This window comes from Rutidosis leptorrhynchoides, chromosome 2, assembly GCF_046630445.1.
Source record: "Rutidosis leptorrhynchoides isolate AG116_Rl617_1_P2 chromosome 2, CSIRO_AGI_Rlap_v1, whole genome shotgun sequence".
NCBI classification, from domain to species: Eukaryota; Viridiplantae; Streptophyta; class Magnoliopsida; order Asterales; family Asteraceae; genus Rutidosis; species Rutidosis leptorrhynchoides.
The window spans coordinates 642,803,713-642,827,680 of record NC_092334.1 but is presented as its reverse complement, the minus strand read 5'-3'; the positions used below and the strand labels follow the sequence as shown (position 1 = coordinate 642,827,680).

At 33.5% G+C, this 23,968-nt stretch overlaps 3 protein-coding genes across 3 annotated transcripts; 2 read left to right on the top strand and 1 right to left on the bottom strand.

The window, feature by feature from the left end:
* Nucleotides 1–317: 317 nt before the first annotated feature.
* On the top strand, nucleotides 318–5,115 carry LOC139893732 (peroxisome biogenesis protein 12-like). The gene is made up of 10 exons (XM_071876907.1): nucleotides 318–434; nucleotides 567–672; nucleotides 1,888–2,036; nucleotides 2,121–2,370; nucleotides 3,362–3,471; nucleotides 3,676–3,750; nucleotides 4,070–4,156; nucleotides 4,272–4,358; nucleotides 4,673–4,810; nucleotides 5,003–5,115. The coding sequence occupies exons 1-10, from the start codon at nucleotides 327–329 to the stop codon at nucleotides 5,072–5,074; spliced, it is 1,182 nt and encodes a 393-aa protein (XP_071733008.1). The 5' UTR covers nucleotides 318–326; the 3' UTR covers nucleotides 5,075–5,115.
* A 3,325-nt stretch (nucleotides 5,116–8,440) lies between these two features.
* On the top strand, nucleotides 8,441–10,151 carry LOC139893731 (H/ACA ribonucleoprotein complex subunit 1-like protein 2). The gene is made up of 4 exons (XM_071876906.1): nucleotides 8,441–8,661; nucleotides 8,953–9,101; nucleotides 9,203–9,318; nucleotides 9,647–10,151. Exons 1-4 carry the CDS (start codon nucleotides 8,490–8,492, stop codon nucleotides 9,825–9,827), a joined length of 618 nt encoding a protein of 205 aa, XP_071733007.1. The 5' UTR covers nucleotides 8,441–8,489; the 3' UTR covers nucleotides 9,828–10,151.
* Nucleotides 10,152–10,811: 660 nt separating this feature from the next.
* Nucleotides 10,812–18,311, bottom strand: LOC139893730 (serine/threonine protein phosphatase 2A regulatory subunit B''beta-like). Its single transcript, XM_071876905.1, has 14 exons — nucleotides 17,945–18,311; nucleotides 16,625–16,808; nucleotides 14,790–15,035; nucleotides 14,308–14,413; nucleotides 14,129–14,228; nucleotides 13,438–13,543; nucleotides 13,226–13,316; nucleotides 12,804–12,945; nucleotides 12,567–12,714; nucleotides 12,367–12,476; nucleotides 11,984–12,140; nucleotides 11,622–11,747; nucleotides 11,372–11,539; nucleotides 10,812–11,293 (listed from the first exon to the last, which is right to left on the bottom strand). The coding sequence occupies exons 2-13, from the start codon at nucleotides 16,772–16,774 to the stop codon at nucleotides 11,399–11,401; spliced, it is 1,623 nt and encodes a 540-aa protein (XP_071733006.1). The 5' UTR covers nucleotides 16,775–16,808; nucleotides 17,945–18,311; the 3' UTR covers nucleotides 10,812–11,293; nucleotides 11,372–11,398.
* Nucleotides 18,312–23,968: the final 5,657 nt, after the last annotated feature.

The following is a 23,968-nucleotide window of genomic DNA, read 5'->3' as shown; positions in this document are numbered from 1 at the left end:
GCCTACTGAATTATAACATCAAGAATCAAACCACTAAAGGTAGTTATAAGCCTACTGAATTATAACAGATGTCATATTTATTTTTGCAAAAACCTTTTTCTTGAAATGGACAGGTTGTTAAATAAATAAGATAAAACAGCACTAACAAAAAAGGAAAAAATAAATAAATAAAAAATCCATTCAGGAAGAAACATTAAAAGCTTGTGTGACTGATCCCAGATGAACATCAGATAAAGAGAAAGGAATCAAACCCCAATTCCAAACCCTAATTACATTACATTACAGTCTAAAAAGAAAGAAAGAAAGAAAGAAAGAAAGAAAGAAAGATGTTGTTTCAGGTGGGAGGTGCAGGGAGTCATCCCACTTTTTTTGAGATGTCTGCTGCTCAACAACTTCCGTCTAGTCTCCGTGCTGCTCTTACCTATTCCATCGGTGTATATATATTTATTTTATATCTATATATCCATTTCATTTCATTTCATTTCATTTCTAGGGTTTTAGGTTTTCCATCTGTTAATTCAATTCTAATTGTAATTGTAATTGTAATTCTAATCAATCTACATCAGGTATTGGCTTTAAGAAGACCTTTCCTTCATAAAATTTTGGATTATGAAGATGAGTTCTTCGCTGCCCTAACTCTCATTCTCGAAACTCACAGTTTACGCACCACAGGTTTACCTACATATACCTTTTGTTCTTTATGCATGCGTATTTAATCTGATTAATAGTAATTGATTGATTACAAATAATAGTGATATGAAAACATTGCTTGATTGCTTCACGACTTCATGTATAGTGCAGTGGTTGTGAATGCATAAGTACTTGTTTTTGTGGGTTCACTGTAGTATGAGAGAACTGCAATATTTGTTATTGACCATGAGTCCATGACCTGTCTTTAAAAGTAATAAGCATAGATAGAAAATTCATAGATTTTAGAGGGCTGTCTATTGTCTTGAAGAAAGTTTGTAAGACTTCTGCAAAGTATGGCACTACGCGAGTAGATAAGTAAATTCATTTTTTGAAAGTATGTTCATCAAGTCTTGATTTGGAATAATTATTTTTTATTTTTTTATTTTTGTATATCTGATTGATAACTTATAAAGAAGATTAAAGGATGCGACGTAGCATTATAGTCTCTCAGGGCCTGTTTTATTATCTACTTAATGGCCATAGACGCACAATCATACGAGATATAAAATCAATTTCAGTTTCTTCTTCTTTTGGTTATTAAGGACGCTTTAATCAGCCAATTCTGTTTTTAACTTTCTTTCTTTTAGAAATTACATTTTATCTTAATGAGCGTATACATCTATATTGTTGGCTTTGTAAGTAGTTGCATATGTATACTAGGGTTAGTCAATAGGAGAAGCCATACATCTGACATAAGTGTAATAATTCTTTTTATTTTGCTAACTATTAAGACCAATTATACTTTACCTGTAACCAACATAAGCGATCTCTAGATGCAATGGGAGCATCCTCTGATTTACTGAATTAGCATATGTCACCATATTAGGGTGTGACCATACACGGGCAAAACCATGCACATTTCTATATATTTGTGTGATTATTGAGGTTGCTTAATACTTGTAATAATTCCTTGTTGTACTGATCATTAGGGAAAATAAAATTACTCTTATATGCTAATCAGAACATTAGAATTGTCCGAACAGAACATAATTCAGCAATGCGAAATATATCATGTGTTGTAGCCGCTAATCACCCGTTTCTCCCCCCGAATCACTCATGTTAAAGTAACAATATTAATATTACTATTAGCAAGTGGGTTACCTGAATGTGTTACATAAGTTTATCGTTAAACTCTCATACATCATGATATTATGTTTAGTTACGTTATACTGACATGGTGCTATTGTGCTCTCCTAGATGCTTCTTTTGCAGAGACGTTATATGGTTTGCGAAGGAGAGCTGTTAATATTCATGTGAAAAAGGATGACCTTCATACAGAAGCAGGAAATAGAATTCAAAATTCCGGACTTAGGAAACGTCAAAAGCTTCTCTCAGTTGTCTTTCTGGTAGACCCATATTCCCTAATTCAGTTATATATATTTATTTTAGAAAGTAGAGACAATACGTGAATGGATCATGGTATGATGCAGGTTGTGCTTCCGTATTTCAAGTCAAAGTTGCATGCAATCTATAATAGAGAAAGAGAAGCTGCACTTCAAGCTAGTCTCTGGGGAAATGTTAACGAACGATTTAATGAAATTGACGATTTGGGTGATATGGGCAGTTCACTTGCTTCAACTAGTGGTTTGGATACAGACGTGTCGGTTAGGACACGGTTCAAGAAGAGAATGAGTAAGATTGTAGCTACTTGCTATCCCTGGCTACATGCTGGAACCGAAGGTAATGGAAGTTAATATTATCATTATATTGCAAAAGGTGAAATAGTTGTATTGATATTTTTGATGAAAACACGTGAAAGGATGATATGTTTTCTCTTTTTCTTTCTAATTGAAAACTATTAAAAAAGGAAACACAGACCACTTCCTATAGTCATGCAGAATGCGATGGCCTGCCAGTATGGATTTGTTCCTTGATCTTCATACTAATTGCTACAAAACCGATTTTTAAAGACTAAACTAAACTTAACTAATTACAACTTCTTTAAATCTAATGTAATCTAGAAAACTCTACTCCCATCTCACACAAGTTTGTACAAGAATGATCGTTTTGGTCATCTCATATATTAATGTTCAATTCAATCAAAAAATACTCAAATAGCCAATTATCTAGCTATTACAAGTTCCGACAACTAGCTTACATTCAACCAGTATGTTCTACAACTTATTTTAGATATGATTATTTATTTTGATTTACAGTACATGATCACTTTCGATACGAATCCAAACGGACCTTGAAATTACAAGACTTCTTTTCTGAATGTTATTATGGGGGAAAGGCTGGAGCCCTTGAATATACATATTGCCTAAACGGGGCTGTAAAAGTCGGCCGACTAATTCGACTAGTCCCTGACTAGTGATTTGGGGAGTAGTCTGATCCTGGTAGGCTGAAGTCGATTAAAATCGCCAGTTAATGGTGCTCAACTGGTCAATAAGGTCAAAGTCAGATTTGTTTGGCGAATGTCTGACTTATCCGGTCAAAGTCAAACAAGGTCCGGGCCGACTAGTCCTCGACTAGCGACTTTTACAGCCTTAGTTCGAAAGGAAAAATATATACGGAGTACTACTCCGTATTAGTTTTTTATTGTTTTGCTTGTGTTAACCGTCAACTAGTTAGTGTCTTCTAGTCAGAAAACCTGGATGAAGTGTCTTGTTAGTTGTTACCTATTCTGTTAATAGCCTTCCTGTACTCCGGCTGATCTCTAATTATGCAGGATTAGCATTTGCGTACCAGCTGCTATACCTTTTGGATGCTACTGGATTCTATTCTCCAGGATTACATGCACTTAAACTCCAAGTTTGTCGTGCAACGGGGCAGGAGCTGGTATGAAATTCTGAGACAACTTAAAGGCTCAACCTACTTACTTTGCTTTTATCCTTTTAAACCTTTTAAAGGGAAAATAATTATATGAAAATATGAAACATTGCCAAACAACCCGGTCTATTCCTTTTTTTCTCCTTTCTTCCCTTTTATGGACATATTTGTTGTTACTCCATATAATTCAGTTGACTTTTGATGGTAATGTAGATGGATACTTCTTCAAGAATTTCAAAAATAAGAAGTAACGAGCGTGAAAGACTACGTGGCCCTCCTTGGTTAAAGGTATGTTTCAGATTCTATCTTTGTTATTTATCTTCTTTTTTTTTAGTAATATTTTTAAGGCAGACTCACAATCAATACGGATTTTTCCACAAAGATATACAAATGTCCACCCCTGGACTTGAATTCACATCCTCTTAGTTGGAGGGGTTACCTAAATACGGCTAGGCCAATGACCCTTTAGTATGTTATATATCTTGGTAAGTGTAAGAAGCTGCTCGAGTAAATGTATGCTATTCACGAAGTTGTAAGAAATTAATATGTTGCTGGTCATATTCTATTAATTTGAAAAATCTTAAAAAGTAGCGTAAATGTGTTTCAGGCAGTACAGGGAGCATTGCTCACTTGTGCTTATGCACTTTTGGACTATGCACAAACTGGTCTAATAGCTGCAGTATTTGGTTTTAAGGTGGGTGTATTTTTTATATAGTATATATATATGATATATGATATATCCAATGATCTTGATAAAGCATATAAACAAATATTACATCTTATTAGATCATGTTGTATAATAATTATAGATGATGGAATGGTGGTACCAATCTGCTGAAGAGCGAATGTCGGCTCCAACTGTATATCCTCCACCGCCTCCTCCTCCTGCACCAAAGGTATATCTCTTTTTATTTATTATTTTTTTAATAAATTAATAAATTTATACTCTTAATACATCTAAGCTAAGATTTTTGAGTCTGAAGAGATGATAAGTAGCTCACATATAATATATTGTCAAATTAAGTTAAAAGAACTGTTGATTTGTTTTCTAGCTTACCATAATCAGTGCTGTTGCAGCTGATATGTAACTGAACATCAAAAACTGATTATTGGACCATTAAATAATCAACTAAGCAGATAATCAGTTGCAAAGCACATACCTATACATCCAAAAATTGTGTATAACTATCTTTAATATTTAATTTAATAGGTTGCTAAGGAGGGCATCCCTCTGCCATCTGATCGGACATTATGTCCCCTATGTTCTCAAAAGCGTGCAAATCCATCAGCCGTTACAGTATCTGGCTTTGTATTTTGCTATGCTTGTGTATTCAAGTATGTTTCACAGGTACGTTTCTATAATCTCATATTCAACACTATATTCAGTTAGCAATATCTTTAGATATATCTCATCCAACCACTGCTAAATCCATCCAATTGGTTTCAGTTAGTTTAAAGTATACACATAAATTAGCTTTTCAGTAATTCGATTTGCTAAAACTTATGTGAATCCTCTAATCATTGGTCTATGTGACAATAGTACAACCGCTGCCCGGTTACGTTGGTTCCTGCAAATGTGGACCAGATTAGGAGGCTCTTTCACGACCTGTAGAAGAAGCTTCATGGTAAAAGATACAAAAAGGGGATTCTTTTTCATGACACATTAATGGGTTTGCTACGCAAAAAATTCACAGATAAAAGTTAAAACCTTTGAGATGCTTCATGTATTCATATGTGATTTCCATCCTGTGAACTGGATGAACCCGAATGTTAAAATAAGATATTATGAGTTCATTGTTGTAGATTTATGTCTAAGCAAGTAAACGCCATATGTTGGCTCTCTTTCGTTGTAAATAATTGAGTATTTACCGTCCATGTATTTTAGATTAGTGGAGTCTTTGTGTCTTTTAGATTACAAGAATATTATTGGTCATGAGCTCATGATGTTACAGAATACAACATCCCTTGTGAAATCTGTAATATGAAATGGTACAAGGAGCATAGCTATAAGATGTGGTTCTAAAGTGTAATATATGGATGTAAAACTTACACGGCTACACCTAAAAACAACACTGAAACTGCAGTGTCAAGTAATCTTATGCTAAAGTTGTTTTATGTTATCTGTCAAAGAACATATGGTTCTCAAAGTCTGCAAAGGTTGAAAAGTCAATGTAATTTTAATGTTTTATCCAACAATTGACTATTGAATTAATATTAATATATAACTAGAAAGTTACCCGCGTTGCGGCGGTGGCGTTCGGGTCATAATGTGGGTGGCGGGAAAATTTACTCGTGGCGAGCAGGAAGAAACGAGCTGTCGTTGTGTTTAGTGTTTTTTAAAAGGTATCCGTTTCGAACGTACCTTTTATCGTTTTGTTCATAAAATTATTTCGATTACGACGCTGCTTTCGAAAAAATTTAACTCGAGCCGAGCGGGAAGATACGGGCTGTCGTTGTGGTTAGCGTTTTTTAAAAAGTATCCGTTTCGAACGTAGTTAGTTTCGTTTTGTTTACAAAAATATTTCGAGTTTAACAGTGTGGTCGGTGGAATTTAACTCGGAGCGAGGAGGAAGATACGGGCTGTCATAGGGGTTGGGGGAGTTTTTTATTTTAATTAAGTAAATTGACGTTTTACCCTCCTGGATTTAAGGGTAGTTTATGTAAGTTGTCGATAGTTGAGGGGGGTTTTTTGCATTTTTTGGGGTCAAGTTTGGTCAATTGTCGTTTTGACCAAATTTTGGGCGGGGTTGGGGGTCAAACGACCAAACTTCCCACGACTATTAGTATATAGGGTAATAATTAAAAAACAGTTACTTATTACTTAATAATTTAAATAACAAAGGTAAAAAATTATTGAAATAATTTTTTTTTTTTTTTTTATTATTATTATTATTTTTTTTTTGTAGTTTACTTCAGATTTCATGTTGTGTTCATCTCGTAGTTTGCGAAAGTTACGTGAGGTTACTCGTAGTTTGTGAAAGTTACGTGGGGTCTCTAAGTAACGTCTGTTAACCTTTTTCGTTAACATTCATCATGTGCCTAGCACGTGAGGGTAAAATTGTTATTTTCTCACTTCTTCCCTTTTTTTCTATCATGTAAAGTGATTGTGTACATAGTTATGGATTTTAGTTTATTATGTGAGAAGAAAATTTTTAAATCCAACTTTATTACATATAAATCTGATTAGGTATCCAAACTAATTACTCAATTTTTCCCTCATAATCACATTTTATTTTATAAAAACAACCCAGAAAAAAATGTAGTTTAATAAATGTCATTGTCACTTTGTATTTTTTTGTCATTTTATAGTTTTATTATTTCTTACATTTTTATTTTACATGCATAAAACAAGTATATAAAAGAACCTGACTGATATTCTTATCTTTTTATAAATATGAACTATTAAGTTGCTACAACTTAAAAAGAAGTATCGTACTATTAAATTAACTTTGATTAGGTATCCAAACTAATTACTCAAATTTTCCCTCATAATAATCACATTTTATTTTATTATTATAAAAGACAACCCATATAGTTTAATAAATGTCATTGTCACTTTGTATTTTTTGTCATTTTACAATTTTATTTTTCTTAGATTCTTATTTTACATGCATAAAACAAATATATAAAAGAACCTTACTGATATTTGTATCCTTTTTATTTATTTATAGAAATGAACTATTAAGTTAATACAATTTAAAATGAAGTATCGTACTATTAAATTGAAATGGGGAAGTATTTACCATTTACTAATTTTAAAGTTAATGTTGCATCTATCAGTTTTGTAACATCCTCATACGATCACTCTCAATCATGATATTTTTCTTCACTAGTACTGTCACATCTGCGCTACATCAGCATGTTCTTTTCATGACATGGTCACTGACATCAATGACATATTTCCCAACCATGATATGACCCACAAAATTAATTAAATAAACTAGTTTATAGAGCGAGTTTGGTGAGACTACACTGAGGGCACACCATTGCCATCGATGCCCTCAAGGGTGGAGCGAGGAAGAAGTTAGGACAGGGCTCAATGAGAGTGGTCTAATAAATTACAATAATGAATTAACTTTAAAGAGTATTGTAGTAAATAAAATATAAAATATCGTTAACATTATAAACAAGTAACTACAGCTTCCATTAATAATTGTTACATTAAATTTATCATATAACCGCTATGTGCAACGAACTTATGTTTATAAACGACGACTTTTTTTTTTTGGCGAAAAAACGAAAACTCATATAGAAACGAGGTCGTTTTTCAAAGAAAAACGCCCTCAACGGGGAATACAAAAGGACAAGGGGAAAACGGTGAAGCTCACACGTAGAACGCAACCATCTAAACAAAAACTATCTATAAACGAGTTTCCCTAACATCCCGAAAAAAAACTACAAACATACTAATCAAACAAAAACAGAGAAAAACAAGAAAACACAAGGAACGAAACCAGGCGATAAAACATAGCACGGACCACACCAATTGACCTCGAGGACCTGCTCTTTTCAATTTTCCATTACCCGTCTATTTCAGAGAATTCTTCTCTGAGCGATTCTCAATCTTGTAAGATAACACATTAGCGGATCCATCACCCGACGCGCTCTCCCCGGCCAAACGTGTCATCATATCATCGAATGCCGCAAAAGCCTCCATGAACATATTTCCTGTCCCGATAGCCGAAGAGCCGCCATCTCTTCCGTCTTGAGGACCCAAAAATAAGTTTTGAATTGTGTTCCAATAATTCAAGTCGTCAATGTTATCTTTAAGCTTATAATCACCCGATTTTTAGTTGTCGTTTAAAAATCCTTAAGAACTGTCTTGTAATAAACTTTCTTTAGAAAAATTATCATTATGATTAATTAATTAATTAATCATTAAACTTATTAATTATTGGAGTAATAAAAACAAGTATAGTGAAAGGCGAAATGGTTTTAAAAGAGGCACGGGGTATTCAAGGGTCAAAATAACCAAAACCCTCACAAAACCCTAATTTTTACTTTCTCCTCCTATCATCTTTAACAAAATGCGACCTCCAAGAGGCGGCGGTTTCGGTGGTCGTAGCGGAGGCGGTCGCAGCAGTGGTGGCCGATTCGGCGGCGGTCGCAGCAGTGGCGGCCGATTCGGTGGTGGACGCGGCGGCGGCGGTCGTTTTGGTGGCAACAGTTATAACGAAGGTCCACCGGAAGAAGTTATAGGTCTGTATTTTTTATCATTCATCATCAATATATGAATCCATATTTTATATCCTCACAACTTGAATTTATAGATTTAATCATAAATCATAAATACTGTTAAAATAAGGTTTGATTTTTTTCGCTGTTTGGACTCTATGCTTCTCAGTTAGCTCTATTTGTTGTCTTAAGTATAGTTTTTTTTTATTCTGGGTTTATTGTGCTAATGTTATATATTTTTTTAATTTTCGTTTGCTGTATACATCAATTCTTTAAACATTTATTATACATATAAAGTAATGTTTAACTGTGCAGAGGTTTCATCATTTGTTCATGCTGCTGAGGGAGATGCTGTGACCAAGCTAACTAATGAGAAAATACCTTACTTTAATGCACCAATTTATCTTCAAAACAAAACTAAAATAGGCAAAGTTGATGAAATCTTTGGTCCTATCAATGAATCTGTGAGTTATACTTCACTTGTTTACTCTTTTTTATAGCTGAAGTTACTGGCTTTTTGTAGTACTGATGATATTTTTGTTGCTGTTAAAATTTGTGATCGTAGTTTTTCTCTGTTAAAATGGATGAAGGTATTGTAGCAACTTCTTATGCAGCTGGTGATAAGTTTTTCATTGACCCAATGAAACTTCTACCGTTATCCAGATTTCTTCCACAGCCAAAGTATGTTTCTATGTAAATTGTTTATTCGACTTGTTTGTTATAAACATGTGTTTACTGGTGTACTGCATTATCTTGAACTTTTCTAGTAGTTTACCAATCAACATAAGAAAGTTCAGTATGTGATTTTTTGTATTCTTTTTGACGTGGCGTCAAGAATGAAAAGATTTAGCTCTTTTAACTTGTTTAAAGTTGCTTTTAATATTCAAGTAAAAACATAAACAATTTTTCTTTTAGAATTGTAAATGGGTTCACCGTAGTTCTACATTATCAAGCTTTTTGTATTACGGTGCTGGTCCTTTTTTTCATTTTTGAGATTTGATTTTTACAGGGGAGCAAGTGGTGGGGGTGGTGGTAGAGGACGTGGTGGTGGTAGAGGCGGCGGCGGCTTTCGTGGTAGAGGTGCTCCAAGAGGTGGTGGCGGCGGCTTTCGTGGTAGGGGTGCTCCAAGAGGTGGTGGATTTCGTGGTGGTGGTCGTGGGGGGTTCAGTAGGGGCCGGGGGAGATCATAAAACAAGATATTTCTTGTATGTTCTCCCAAGTTTACTTTTCCTTGGTAGTAGTTGTAGTTGTGTTTCAAGTTTTTCGTTTTGTTTTTGTCATAGTACCTACTTTTTCATCTCCAAAATGACAGTTTGATCATTATTACTTATTAGGGCGAGTAACTTCATTGTTTTTATGTAAGCGGTTATGTATTTTTCTAAGTTGAAACACCCTTCTATTACAAGCTAAAATGGAAATTGACCCAAAATTTGTGTGATGCATATGCGATGCTCATGTTATGTAATCTGGGCAGATCTGTTTTCTGGTTGTATCATTGTCAATAAAGCGCTATAATTTCATTATTGCAAATCATAGGTGGGTTTGTTCGATCTTGTTTACATGGCAATCAGTCTCCTTTTCCAATATTGTTTTGGTGGATGTTTTATCCGTTTGTTGGCTCATAGGATGATATAGAACCAACTTAGTCTTGAATTACTATTTACTATGAGGAATAACAAGCTAACAAATTTCTGAACTTAATATCTTTAAATTATACTGATGATTTTGAGACACTCCAATATGTAAGATCTATCTAATTGATTTTAGTTTTTTTTTTAAGAAAAGAAACATAAGAATATAAATAACAATCTTTAACGAATTGATAAAAGGCCGAAAGATAGAAACAAAGTGATCTTGAGAGGATCTCTACAACATCCTCCTAAAGGTTTTAATCTTAACGTATTTACTCAATATCTAATAAATTGAGGTATTATGCAAAGAAATGTTCGCCCCATTTCAACATGAAGCCGCTGTATACCAGTACCGGCCAACCCATTTTGCTACCTCTGAGTTCTACGGTTTAGAATGTGCGCTGTAGGGTAGTAAAGAATAGATTTTAGAAGTATGGTTCAACACCATATAAAAACATTAGAGCCAACAAAGAAAATCAAAAGTTGGTTCCATGAACACCCATGCTATTTTAAGTTCTGCCAAATATGCAACGATTATCAAATTCATGCATGAGATAATATACATTTTTATGTCCCCTCGCAACACGCAGGTGAATGAAAACTAGTTAAATACAAACTAGTCAAGTCCAGTAGAAAACCAAAACTGTATTCAAAAAGAACTTTAAGATCGAAAATTGAACTGCAGCCTTCACCCTAAACATAATATGTTTGAATTACAAATTGCAAACAAAAAAACATAATATCTATTGGTGGAAGTAAATTACAGCAACTAATCAAAAGGGAACTGCTACTTAATCATAAGTTGCCAAAATACTAGAATGCTTTCAATTAAAGCACCTGCATAACTTCTTCCACCAAACATGCAATCGCAACTCAAAAACCTCGTTTCTTTTACTTGAAACTCAAATTACTTTTTCTTTTTACCGACAGCAAGGCAGATCTTTGAGTATACTTGGTAGCCAATTCCAAAGGCTTTACAAGCTTTTGTTGCTCACAACTTAATCTAAAGAATTCATCACCTTCACCTGCAGTTAATAATGTCAAGTATGCACAAAAATTGAGAACTTGAGGAAAAAAACAGAACGCACATTTACATAAAATACCTTAACGAGCAGCGTACAGTACAAAATTTAGAAGGGGGCCTCAAGAGATTCATCCCATACATCTGCACTGCCATTAGAGGCATCCTCGGCATCTTCCTCCATTGAGAGCCTAATATATTCCCGATGTGCAAACCGATCCCATTCGGTCAAAGTTGGATTCTCACGTTCCTGTTCACAACATTGTTATATGTTTTCAAATATAATATAATTTGTTTTGTAACAAATGATTAAACAATAGTTGATCATGTACCTGACGAATGAGAAACGGATCACGAGTTTCAAAGGCCATGAACTTGTTAAGATTGAAAAGGATATTGAAAACACTGCCAGCAAGTTTGCTTCCTTTTAAATCACGTAGAGTAAAATACCCATCATCCTGCAAACAAAAAATAACCAACAACCATACATGAGCTACTAATCATCCAAGTTAAGATCCAGGTTTTAAGATTTCTTTGATATAAAACGGTTTGAGATTGTTACAAATTAAAGTAATTTTTTTTCTGTATAAATGTCATGACAAGTTTTGACATGTACCCAAGAATACACTTTTTGACCTGTTCCCAATCCAATTAACCCATATTGTACCGCTACAAATTATAAGATATGAATCACCTTCGGTCCAATCATGTCAACAATCTGACACAATATGTCCTCAAAAAGGACAGGCTCTTGAGCCATGCATTCCATCCGATGCAGCTGCTCTTCATAAAAGAATTGCATTTCGTTCCTTGTAATCACCCCATTTCCGTCCAAATCTACACATTTGAACCTGAGAATATCTTTATTATTAATAAATATAATAAATGCAACATTTTTTACTAAAATCAATGAGGTTTCATAATCTCAGTGGTTAACTGGATCACAGCCAAAACGGACTTTTTATGATTTTTTGATATAATTTTACTATACTATATACCCTATCTATCATACAGTAATTAATAACAGTGTAAACTTATAATTGTAATTGATTATATATTGTGTAATGAAACTCATACCAGTACTCAAGACTAGGCTCTGATGATTTATCCTCTTCGGCCAAAATGAAATAAACGAAATCTTCGTATCCCATTTTACCTTCAACATTACTCGTAAACTTTCGTGGTACCTGAGCAGATAGATATAAAAACTTATATAATTCAACCACGCAAACATTGAACTAACAATCCATTTTTCATCTGATAGTGATATTACAGACCTGTGAAAATATTCTGTCAACAATTCTGTATGTGAGTGCATGATTACCATATCGTATAAGGTTCTCTTTATCTATCAAGAAATCATGATCCGTGTCCAGCTCCCAGAACTTGCAGTATATTACATAGAAGTGCTCATAAGAGAAATATCTGTACAATAAACAATGTTAGCATACAGTTTTAGAACACGTAGCATTTTTTAAATATTATAAAGGTAAAGATAATAATATATTACATACCTTATAACTTTGTTTATGTCTTCTTCTTCATCAGCATGCTGCATTGCAGCAATTAAATTCCCACGTTTAAGCTCCCTGAGGGTAAGACGGGAATCTCCCGCTTTATTTACGTAGTAAAATATTCTGTATATTACCGTTTCAGCTGCCCATCACCACAAAATTGACAGATATTATATCAATCTTACAGTAAGTCCTAAAAAATCACAATATAATTCTTTTCAAATCCTATGAAAAAGTTTAATGTCATTCTCTATACGGTTCGTAAAGCCTTTTTATATTTATCAATTCAACGCACATGGGCAAGGCTATTTGTAAATAAAGGAAAACTGATTACACTTTCAAAAACAGCCAAACAGTAAATAACTATAATAACTTCTAATATATCATATCAAAATAAATGCATTGTAATAAAAAGAACGTACCATATCTCTCCTGAAATTCCGGTGTGCTTTGTAAGAATTCTAAACCTGGATGAGTTGTCAATAGTTCACGAAGAATGGGTTTAAAATCCTCCTGTTGCAAAAACAGAAACATATCACAATTTAATAGTATCCAACTTTAAAGGTCAAATAAAAGCTTGGAAATCAAATGGACATTATAACGAATGTATGTTAAATGTTACAAGTTGGAATACCTGAGTTAAGTATTTCAAATCAGGTTGCTTCAATATTGTATATATCTGGGTCGCAGTATCTTTTATCAACATGTTGCCATTAACCCAGTAATCAACAAATGCATCCCTGTAAGCATATTTGAATACACTCAGGAAAGATGTCTTATTAGCACTAATTAACTCATCTTATAGATGCATCATTAGAGTATATAGAAAAAGGCTCACGAGGACAGATATTTATGGTGAAGACAATGTATTTAAATATCTGACCTTGTAATAAAAGAACTTTCATATATACCACCCATACACGAATCTTACATCATTTATACCAATTCTGACCAAAATATGCTAAACGATAAAAATAACCTCAATTGTTGTACCTTTAATACCCCAAAGGCATGTTTATTAAATTAAACCTATCATACTGGCAAGTGGCAACATGTAAGTAAGTACTCTAATGTGTGTTGCTGAGAGTAAAGACCCCAAAATATTTATCTTAACAAGCCTAAACTTTAGAAAAATGGTGGGGACACATGATGGAGACATATGACATAATCATGAGATATAAAGGTGTGGACATATACCAATGTCTCCTTAAAAGAAAAGATATATCGTTATCATATCATAGATATAATTATAATTATTATAATTATAATTACTTTCCAAAAATTAGATAATTATAACAACGAAAGTTTTATAAAGAAAATGTTACCTGGTTACAACACCTGTTCCCTCAACATCAATCTTTTTAAAAAGGGCACTGGAGAAGAACGATGGCAATTTGCATACTTCCTTTGTAAGTGGCTTGAATTCTACACATTCATTTGAAATAGCTTCGTCAAATACACATTCATCATTCGTAATCTATTTAAATGCAGAAATCAATCTCACCATTTAACTGTAATCCATCCGCATGACCATAGAAAAACTGATTACTTCTAAACAAACATCGTTCTTTCATTTCATTAGGGGGTGGACGTCCATTCTGAAAGTAAAACTGCAACAATTGCATATGCTTCAGTTAAACTACAGCACTGAATAAAACATTGTTCAAACTAAGGGCAATAGAGCAGGTTAAAAGTCGCCCGAAGTCTATGTGAATGCATACAGCCTCTTATATGTTCTGCAGACTTTCATTACAGTTGCAAACTACTATCTTGTTAATCCTAAATTCTAACTAAAAAACTTAATTATTTAAATAAAATACCAAGAATTAGACAAATAAAGTGTTGCTGGGCCAGCTGCAAAAATGGCCCAAACAGAAGTAAAAAATGAACCGTTTAGACCTGCTATGGCCCATCTTGTACGATTAGTGAGAAACTTCTTAACAAAGATAAACAAAAGAGTTACGGTATATAGATACTGATACAAACCTGAGGTATTAACTCTTTAGCGGGCTCACTCATTACTCTTAACGGAGAGCCTAAAACAGAGGGACCCGCCCTGTGTTTGGAGATACGAGGAGAACCAGACGATGAGCTTCTTGGTGAAAGTGGGGGTGCACTGCCAGCAGGAAACATAGAAGGTATCGAACTCCCTGGAGAAGCCTTTGGACTCGAAACTGATCCAGAAACGTTTAATGGAACACCCGCTTTAACATTGTTAAATAAAGATGTCACCTATATCCATAAACAAGAGACCATCGGAAATAAGTACCCAAATGTTGAAAAACCTAATCTGCTAGAAGCGATCATCATGAAATAAACGAGCGCAGTTTTGGACTTCCAAATTTTAAACTTGACGTGTGTACAAAGTCCAACTTAAGACAGGAAAAGGTATGGCTTATGTCATATACATCAAAAGCTTAAAGTTTCCTCATATATCTACAATGGGGTTGAATTTTCAAGAAAAAAAAAAAGTTTAAAAAGCTATCAAAAACTTGCAGTGCCAAGCAAGATACACGTGAAGACGCTCCAAGATGTTCAATTTTTCACTAAATATGCTAACGCTTATACTTACATAATCAAATTCATAAACCCAAATCCGAAAAAACAGGCTCCAGCTCAGAAAAAGTAGAAAATCCAAGCATAAAGAACCTATCTTGAAATGGTGTTTGTGTCTATTTAATTATAGTGATAAATGCCAATATATACAGATACTTAAAAGAAAGTGAATATTTAGACGGAATGACATCACATATTGTGTTAGTATTAATCATCCGACATCATCATACACTTTCAATTCAAAGTAACGACATATGAAGTACTGTATCAGTATAACAAAAGTATGATAGGATTTATATCTACAAGTAAAAACCTTATCCAGTGTACTATACAATAGCAAGGTGACTAGAAAAATATCATCTCATATGTATGAGTAATAGCAAGTTCAAGTTCAGTTCATGACAAACCTTTCAACTAGGTCCTAAATTGCCTCTAGCATGCTACAGTTTCTTGGCATCTGATGTAAAAGTATGATTGAACTTTTGATATTATAAAGTTTCATGTTAAGGAAGAGTAATTACAGTGTTACTGATTTAATGGTCATGTCTATCTACAATCAAGAGATTTTAGCAACGTAACTAGTATGTGAAAACTCCAAATCAACAACCTACTGAATTGCTTACTAGATGTTCCATCACCATTGCTTCCCCAATTGACTGCATATAATATATGAAAGCTTCTTTATGTTGTTAGTCTATCCTTCAGAACCTTATTCAATGTAATAGTGCACACCATTAGCCAACAAATATTAATGCAGAATGTCTATTGGCAGACAGTTAAAATACTAGTTGCCTGATTGGTCAATGCAGTTTACGGAAGAACAACAACACTACATACTCGGTCATTCACGCGAAATAACAAAACTACATCTCATTAATGCATACTAACTTTTCCTATATCCTTCAAAATCAGCGACAGGATACATATGCCATACTTGTCATATAACATAAATATAAATCTGGTCTCCCTTAAACCAATAAAGAGGATTAAAATTCAGAAATCAACAGCCTCCACTTAAAATAAAGAGCTTAAAATCTTAAATATGTAGGTACCAACCTAATTAGTTTTATGCTTCATATAAGCATATAAACAGTTTTACGAGCATTTAAATTTTTTGTTATGTTGTCGAGATGAGCAATAAGCACTTAGATTAGCAATCCCAAAGGCCTCCTTACATATCACAACATCCAACATATTATCATCCAACAAATTATAGTAATATAAAGATATAAAGATAAACAATATCGCATAAATCATAGTATTACCAAAAGGGTCGTTTCAGGAAGAGAAAGCCATTGTTCAAAAAGCTTCTCAGCAACATAAGGATTGGACTTAATAGCCAAAGGAGACACTTCATTAAGCTGCAACAATTCCGGATCAAGAAAACTTGAATCCCCATTACAATCAATATCCATATTTTCTTCAAATGAATCCCTTTGTTATCAACCTCTGCAATCACAATCTATCATTCAGATCTCATACTAAAAAAAACTCACAAAGATCACTTAAACCTAGTAACCCTTTTCACATCAATCAATTTCTTTTGAATTCAAATCAATCAGATTAGGTCCCTCAACCAAATTGGGTATATGACAAAAATTAGGTCACGGATCCTTGAAAAGTTGAAACTTGATAGTCGTCAGAATTATAAGAGGATCAATGGGTGGAGTAAAAGGTGGAAATGAAAATTGACACAAAATATATAAAAATAAGTACTAGGTAGCTGTTATGAGTCTATTATATGGCATGTGGCTGTCACGTGATTCTTCCCTAGTATAACTAACAGAATGTGGTGGCTGTTGGGTTAGCTCATTAGGATAAATACTAGTTCAACTGATGCAATAGGTAGCTATTGATTTGTATTGTGTGAAAACACTATTCTCCCTCTTATTCTTGTAATCTTTAGATTGTAACACAATTTGATCTTAATTGTGAGTTCAATCTTTTGTAATCAATTTCAAGGCTCGATTCTTTCTCTAAAGCTTTCAGGTTGATTACTTAGGGCTTCTTCGATCTATATAGATTCAGGAAGTTCATAACAGTAGCCATGTATATGGATTTAACAACTAAACCTAATAGAGATCCAATGAAAATGTCACATACCTTTTATCCGATAAAACTTATCTTGAAATCTTGATTTTCTAGTTAAGTATTTACTTGGACATTACATGCATACACTGCATTATTCCGTAGTTATTATGGTTTTTGTTTGTTATTTAATACAAAGTATAACTAATGGCTTCACAGTCAAAGTTATTTATTGTCCTTAAATCTAACAGTTTATGCAATTGGACAGATAGCCGGTTAAACAATCACCAACAGTATTATAAATAAATAAAAAAATAAAATAAATAAATAAACGATGCACCTTCCAAATCAAACACTGAGTGAAATTTTAATAAAACCAGTTATGAGTTATAATTATGTGCGTTTAAGCTTCAAGCAATCGATCGAACATAGTTTACACACACTAAATTTAATAAAAACACACGTAATCAGATCTGTTCATACAAACTAAACCCTAATTTATTCGTACATTTACTCGAATTCAAACAAATCATATAAAACAACGATATAAATCTTACTAGTGTCGCTGCAAACGCGATGGCAGTATGTACTGAAGAGAAAGATGAGAATGAGGAGCCGAAAATTGGTGACTGGATCAAAGTCTCTTCAGAGGAAGGGTTTGTTACTTGTGATCGGATTGATGTATATGATTATGTATATGTATATGTACGTATAGATATATGATTATGTATGTGTGTATACATAAGTGTGAATTGGAGATTAACGGAAACAGAGACAGGCGGATGTGTTACCAGCACAGATTAGGGTTTTGAGTTTTGGGGAAAATTTGACGAGATGAATAAAAAGATTGAATGTGACAACTAGGATGTTATATTTGTATGTAGATAAATTTTTGAACAAAAATTATTATGGATATAATTGTTTGAATTGGAAATGGAATGGAATTTTGATGTCTGCAAATGTTTTGGAAACATAGCAGGCAAATATCATTTTTTCAACCAAGCCCAAAAACATATACTCCGTATTACTCCTATTTTTTCTTTCTCGATTTTCATTTTTATTTTTATTTTTGATTTATTATATACTTGTAGTTTACCTAAAACTAGTTGTGGAGCCCTCGCTTCACGCCGGGTGCTTCGTTTTGAATGCGAGTTAAAAAAAAAGTCTTGATCTATTTTGTAAAAAAGAATTTTTTTCGACATCTAACATTAAAGGGTTGTTCATTTTGTGAAAGTTGCTTCTTTTAGCGTTCGTTGTTTTTTTTTTAAAGTTAGTTGATCTATTTTGTAAAAAAAAATGTTTTTCGACATCTTTTGGTAGCATTGAAGGGTTGTTCATTTTATGAAAGTTGCCTCCTTTATCGTTGAGGAAGAAAAGAGAGAAGGGAAAAAAAAAAGTTAGTTGATTTTTTTGTAAAAAAAAAATTTTTGCGACATGTTTTTAGTAACACTGAAGGGTTGGTTCTTTTACGAAAGTTGCTTATTTTATCGTTGGGGACAAAAACAAAAAAAAAGTGAAATGACGAAAATACCCCTGGTTACTATTGATGATGTAACGACCCTACTTTTTCCGTTACCTTTTACCGTTAATTATTTAATGACCGTTAACTGTTATTCGTGCCACGTCATTTCTATGACATATATTATTATTTTTGTAATAATATATTAATTATTATGTGTTACATGAATATTTGTATTCATATTTTAAATCGTACGTTTCTACCTGTCGCGGATTTCTATCCGGCGAATCTTTTCGGTTTTCAAACCAACGGTCAAGCTTTTGGGATTTTTAAGTCCTAATTATTTTAAATATGATATTTTAATGTCATAGGTTTATATATAGTGTTTATATATATTTTTCGCCGCGTATTTGTTATCTCTCCGAATTTTCAATCGCGTAGTCGTATTTTCGCGTTTCGGGTTTCAATCGGGCATTCGGGCCACAAGGAAGTTGCAAGTTATCAAAATTTGGCTAGTGGGACCCACCCCACTCACCCCATTCGGCCGAAACCAAGGGGAGGGATATACCCCCTTTCACTTTGCATTTTTTTTATTTACCATTTTCTCATTCACTTCTAAATTATCAAAACCTAAACTTTAGTTTGCTCTCTCCTTCCTCCCTTCCTTTTGGCCGTCGCACCCAACATCACCATCATCATCATCCATCAACAAAATATTACTTGGATCATCAAATCGTTTATACAATCGGATTCCTCATTCCGTTCTCTACGCGCTCATATTAATCAATTCTTGATTAGGGTATAAATTCTAACCCTAACTTTTTGATTTTTCCTATATTTTACTGATTTAGCATATTATATTGATAGTATGATGTTTGTATGTTATTGTATTGTTGATAGTATGCGTAGAAATGCTAGTAAATTCATGTTTTTGGTTTGATTATTTTGGGACAGCAGCTTGTTTGATCTTTTCTGTAAACTTAACTGTTGTAAAAGTGAAATTAAAGTGTCTAGATGAGTTCCTCTCATCAGGACATTAATTTTAGACTCTGGATTCATGTCATTTCGATTCCCGGAGCTCTAGTTATGCTTAAAATGGTGTTTTGTTGAGATTAAAATGTGAAAACGAATTGAATCAGGTATGATCTGACTTTGTGACCACTTTTGGAGTCTTTAGGGTGTACTAGTGTGTTAGGATTGATGATGGGATGAACTTTCATGTTCGGGTCATCGAAATCCGAGCCACGGATCACCCGGTATGACTAAAACATGTTTTTGAACGGATTAAAGCTACAAGTTGATTTATGGCTGTAATACACGACTTGGTGGCTGTTCTTGGGATGTTCTTGAGTACACTAATGTGTCGGGTGGGTTGGTTAGGCGAAGATATATATAAGACTCGCCGAAAACTGATTCCCGGGGCTCAAGTTATGACCCGATGAACTTTTAATTAAAACTTATGGTTATTAATTATGACTTATGATATAAATGATGAATTTCATTATTAATAAATTACTTATGATATAAAAAGTAATTAATTTAATTTAAAACTTATGATATATATATATATTTATTATATCATTTATTAACTAATTATGATTTAATTAAACTTTTAATTAAACTTATGATTAATAATACTTTTATTATTAATGGAAAATACTTATGATAAGTATTAAACTTATGTTATGAGAATATTATTATAAGACTTATAATAAGGATTAAATAATTATTTAATTATTATAAGCCTTAGTTATTATTTAATTATAATTTAATTATTAAATACTTATGATTTAATAATTATAATTAGAAACTTATGATATGATTAATAATTCATTATTAGTTAATAATACTTATGATATGATTAAAATTTATTATTAATTAATAATACTTATATTATGACTAATATTTAATTAATTAATTAAATACTTATGTTATATTAATTATATCATTTAAACTTATGTTAACTTTAATAATTCATTTTAATTTAATTAAACTTATGTTATGACATAATTATACATATATGACTTTAAATAACATTATAACTTATATTATTAATATAACCTATACTTTTAAAAATAATGTTGACTATGTTTGACCAATGTTGACTTTTGAGTTGACTTTCGGTTGACTTTGACTTTCAGTTGACTTTTGTTGACTTTCTAATTATAGAAACTTTCCTAACTTAATAACTTTCTAAAAATAGAAACTTTTTAAATATGGAAACTTTCTAAATTTGGAAACTTTCCAAAAATAGAAACTTTCCTAAAATAGAAACTTTCCAAAAATGAAAACCTGCTAAAAATAGAAACTTTCTAAAAATAGAAAGTGTGTGTCTGTACGCTGTTTCGATCAAACCGATGCATGTTGAGTGTTGTTCTATGTCTACTTGCAACATATACAATAGCTATCGTACTAAGACTTGGCCTAAGTTAGTTATTTATATCGACCTGCTTTATTTATAGGTCGGCGTTGTGATCATTCCTGATCACTTTACTTCATTTGCTGTTCGTATATTTGTGTGGTTACTTCGTTTACTTTAAGGTGAGTTATAGTCCCGTTTTTACATACTTTTCAAAGTATATTTTTGGGATGTGATCACATGCATTTTATTTTACGTTTAGATACAAGTGGCAATTAAATTAAATTATTCATTATGAGTTGAACAAAAATATTCCCTAGTCTGGTAACTGTAATCATTGGTTTCTACTGGTGAACGCGAATCCTACGGATAGATCTATCGGGTTTGACAACCCCATTTCGAGCTAGTCGCGCTAGCAATTTATAATCGGAATGTTTAGTACTTCATATTTTGTTGTAGATACACTTGTTCAGTGTATATTATTTATTGTGTTTGGCAAGGGTAAATAAAGGGTTAAGTGGTTACCAGGTGGCTCATTGATAATGGAATAATGTTTTATGTTTTCTAATATTTTAAATCTTGTGGTCTAAAGTTTATTCAATTATTTAAACCTATAACTCACTCAACATTTTTGTTGACAGTTTACTCGCATGTTTTCACAGGTACTTGAGTTTGTTTGGTGCTTCCGCTGTGTTAGAAGTGTCTGCATGCATTGGGCAGATTTTGTTAAACATTTATGAAACTTTGAACTTGCATTCTATTTTTGAATAATTTAAACATGTGGGTTTTGTTGACAATGTTTTAATGTCAACTTTGGTTATTAATATGTTGGGTTGTTTAAACTACGTATTTTGGTATGTTTCCTTTTTGGGAAACTTTTGAAATAAAAGAATGCAATGTTGTTTATTAAATTCATTTAAGTTCGATCAAGCTGTGGGACCAAGTGACGGAGCCGTTAAGTGTATTGACGGGGCCATCACAGTTGGTATCAGAGCTCAGGTTGTAGGGAACTAGGCGGTCTTAATGTGGTCAACCCGTGGGTTTTAGGGTGCATTAGAGTCTAGTCTACAGCCCGATCTTCCTTGTTATAGCGTTATTATGCATTTCATTTCGTATGAGGAATAATTATAAGTTATTACTTATGTTATTTCTATGTTGTATGTGGTTTGTGGCTTTACTGTTTGCAGATGTCGACTTCGAGCAACAATTCCGTTCCTGCTCCTGCTCCTTCGTCTGCTGCTAGACGTCGTGCTCATCAGCCTTTGATCGATGACTCTGTTGACCACTACATGGCTACCATCAGTCACATGACTAGAGCATACTCGAATGAGACGCGTATTAATGCTCTCAGCGACTGTATGCGGGTCTTTTCGCATAACGAGGTGATGGACAAGATTAGAGCTAGTATGGATTCGTTTATCAGTTTCAAGCATAATGTTGGGTTCGAGGCCCGGAAGCGTAACCGTGAGGTGGACGCTAAGTTCGAGGCTCTTGAGAGGATAGTTTGTGGTCTGAAGTCAGAGTTGGAGGAGGTGAAGGGAAAGTTGAGGAAGTATGAGACTCCTGAAGAGTCTCATACCAGCCCAGCTTATCACACCCGCTCCAAGCAGATGTGATGTGATGATTCATGATTGATTATTTATTTCATAAAACTTAATGTCCTTTTATATAGTCATTTTTGGGTGATGTACGGCGTTTTTCCGAGGATTTTATTAAGGATTTTGTTATGGGATATTTTTCATTTATGTATGGATGGTTATTTCTTTATGACATCTGTTATCATTATCATATTTTATTTCTGATGTTGTGACTCTTGGCATGTTATATTATGCGTAATATAATTCATGTATGTTAGGTGCTATGTATGTTGTATGATTTTTATCATAAAGTATGCATGCATGTGGTGGCTATTTCTATAACTATCATAACTATCATGTTATTACTCATAGTGTTTATTGACTATTATTTTAATGGTTAATCATTTCGTGTTCGATCTATTCCTTTATAACACTGGTATTATTCTTAGTACTAACGGTTGTGTTATTCTGTTTTGAAGATCATGCCTCCCCGCGAGTCCAACGAAGCCCGTATGCAACGTCTTATCTCCGAAGGGATAGCTGCTGCTATGGCAGCTAATGTTAATGCTAATGTGAATAACAACAATCTGGTGGGATGCTCCCACAAAACATTCATGGCGAGTCGTCCACAAGAATTTAGTGGCACTGAAGGACCCATTGGACTTACTCGTTGGTTTGAGAAGATTGAGTCTATTTTTAGGGTTAGCCGTGTCCGAGAGGAGGATAAGGTTAGTTTCGCCAGCTGCACTCTTAAAGACAGTGCTTTAACTTGGTGGAATAATCTGGTTAATAGTTTAGGTAATGATGTGGCATATGGTTTGACTTGGAATAATTTTAAAGAGAGAATGATCACCCGTTATCGTCCTCAGGGTGAACTTAAGAAGTTAGAAGCTGAGCTTAAGAACTTGAAGATGAAGGGCACCGAATTAGATGCCTATGAGCAAAGGTTCTTCGAGTTGACTTTGTTGTGTCCTAATACTTATGCTGATGAGAATCTTAAGATTGAAGCTTATATTGATGGGTTATCTGAGAAAATTAAGCATGGGGTTGAGTCTAGTGATAAGATTTTGAGGAGAAGTAAGGCTGATGTGACCGATGCCAGTGAGGAGGTTGTTAAAAAGGCTGATAATGGGAAAAGGAAGTGGGATAATAACCGCAACCAGAATCAAGGTCAGCAGAAGAAACA

What these genes read in the sequence shown, in the direction of transcription:
- LOC139893731 (XM_071876906.1), top strand. Translation starts at nt 8,490, where the DNA reads ATGCGACCTCCAAGAGGCGGCGGTTTCGGTGGTCGTAGCGGAGGCGGT. An exon ending in TTGGTCCTATCAATGAATCT is followed by an intron (nt 9,102 to 9,202) that starts GTGAGTTATACT and finishes TTGTGATCGTAG; the next exon opens with TTTTTCTCTGTTAAAATGGA. An exon ending in AGATTTCTTCCACAGCCAAA is followed by an intron (nt 9,319 to 9,646) that starts GTATGTTTCTAT and finishes TGATTTTTACAG; the next exon opens with GGGAGCAAGTGGTGGGGGTG.
- LOC139893730 (XM_071876905.1), bottom strand. Translation starts at nt 16,774, where the DNA reads ATGGATATTGATTGTAATGGGGATTCAAGTTTTCTTGATCCGGAATTG. An exon ending in GAGCCTAGTCTTGAGTACTG is followed by an intron (nt 12,141 to 12,366) that starts GTATGAGTTTCA and finishes AGATATTCTCAG; the next exon opens with GTTCAAATGTGTAGATTTGG. An exon ending in ATCCGTTTCTCATTCGTCAG is followed by an intron (nt 11,540 to 11,621) that starts GTACATGATCAA and finishes TGTTGTGAACAG; the next exon opens with GAACGTGAGAATCCAACTTT.
- LOC139893732 (XM_071876907.1), top strand. Translation starts at nt 327, where the DNA reads ATGTTGTTTCAGGTGGGAGGTGCAGGGAGTCATCCCACTTTTTTTGAG. An exon ending in TTCTCTCAGTTGTCTTTCTG is followed by an intron (nt 2,037 to 2,120) that starts GTAGACCCATAT and finishes GGTATGATGCAG; the next exon opens with GTTGTGCTTCCGTATTTCAA. An exon ending in CTGCAGTATTTGGTTTTAAG is followed by an intron (nt 4,157 to 4,271) that starts GTGGGTGTATTT and finishes TAATAATTATAG; the next exon opens with ATGATGGAATGGTGGTACCA.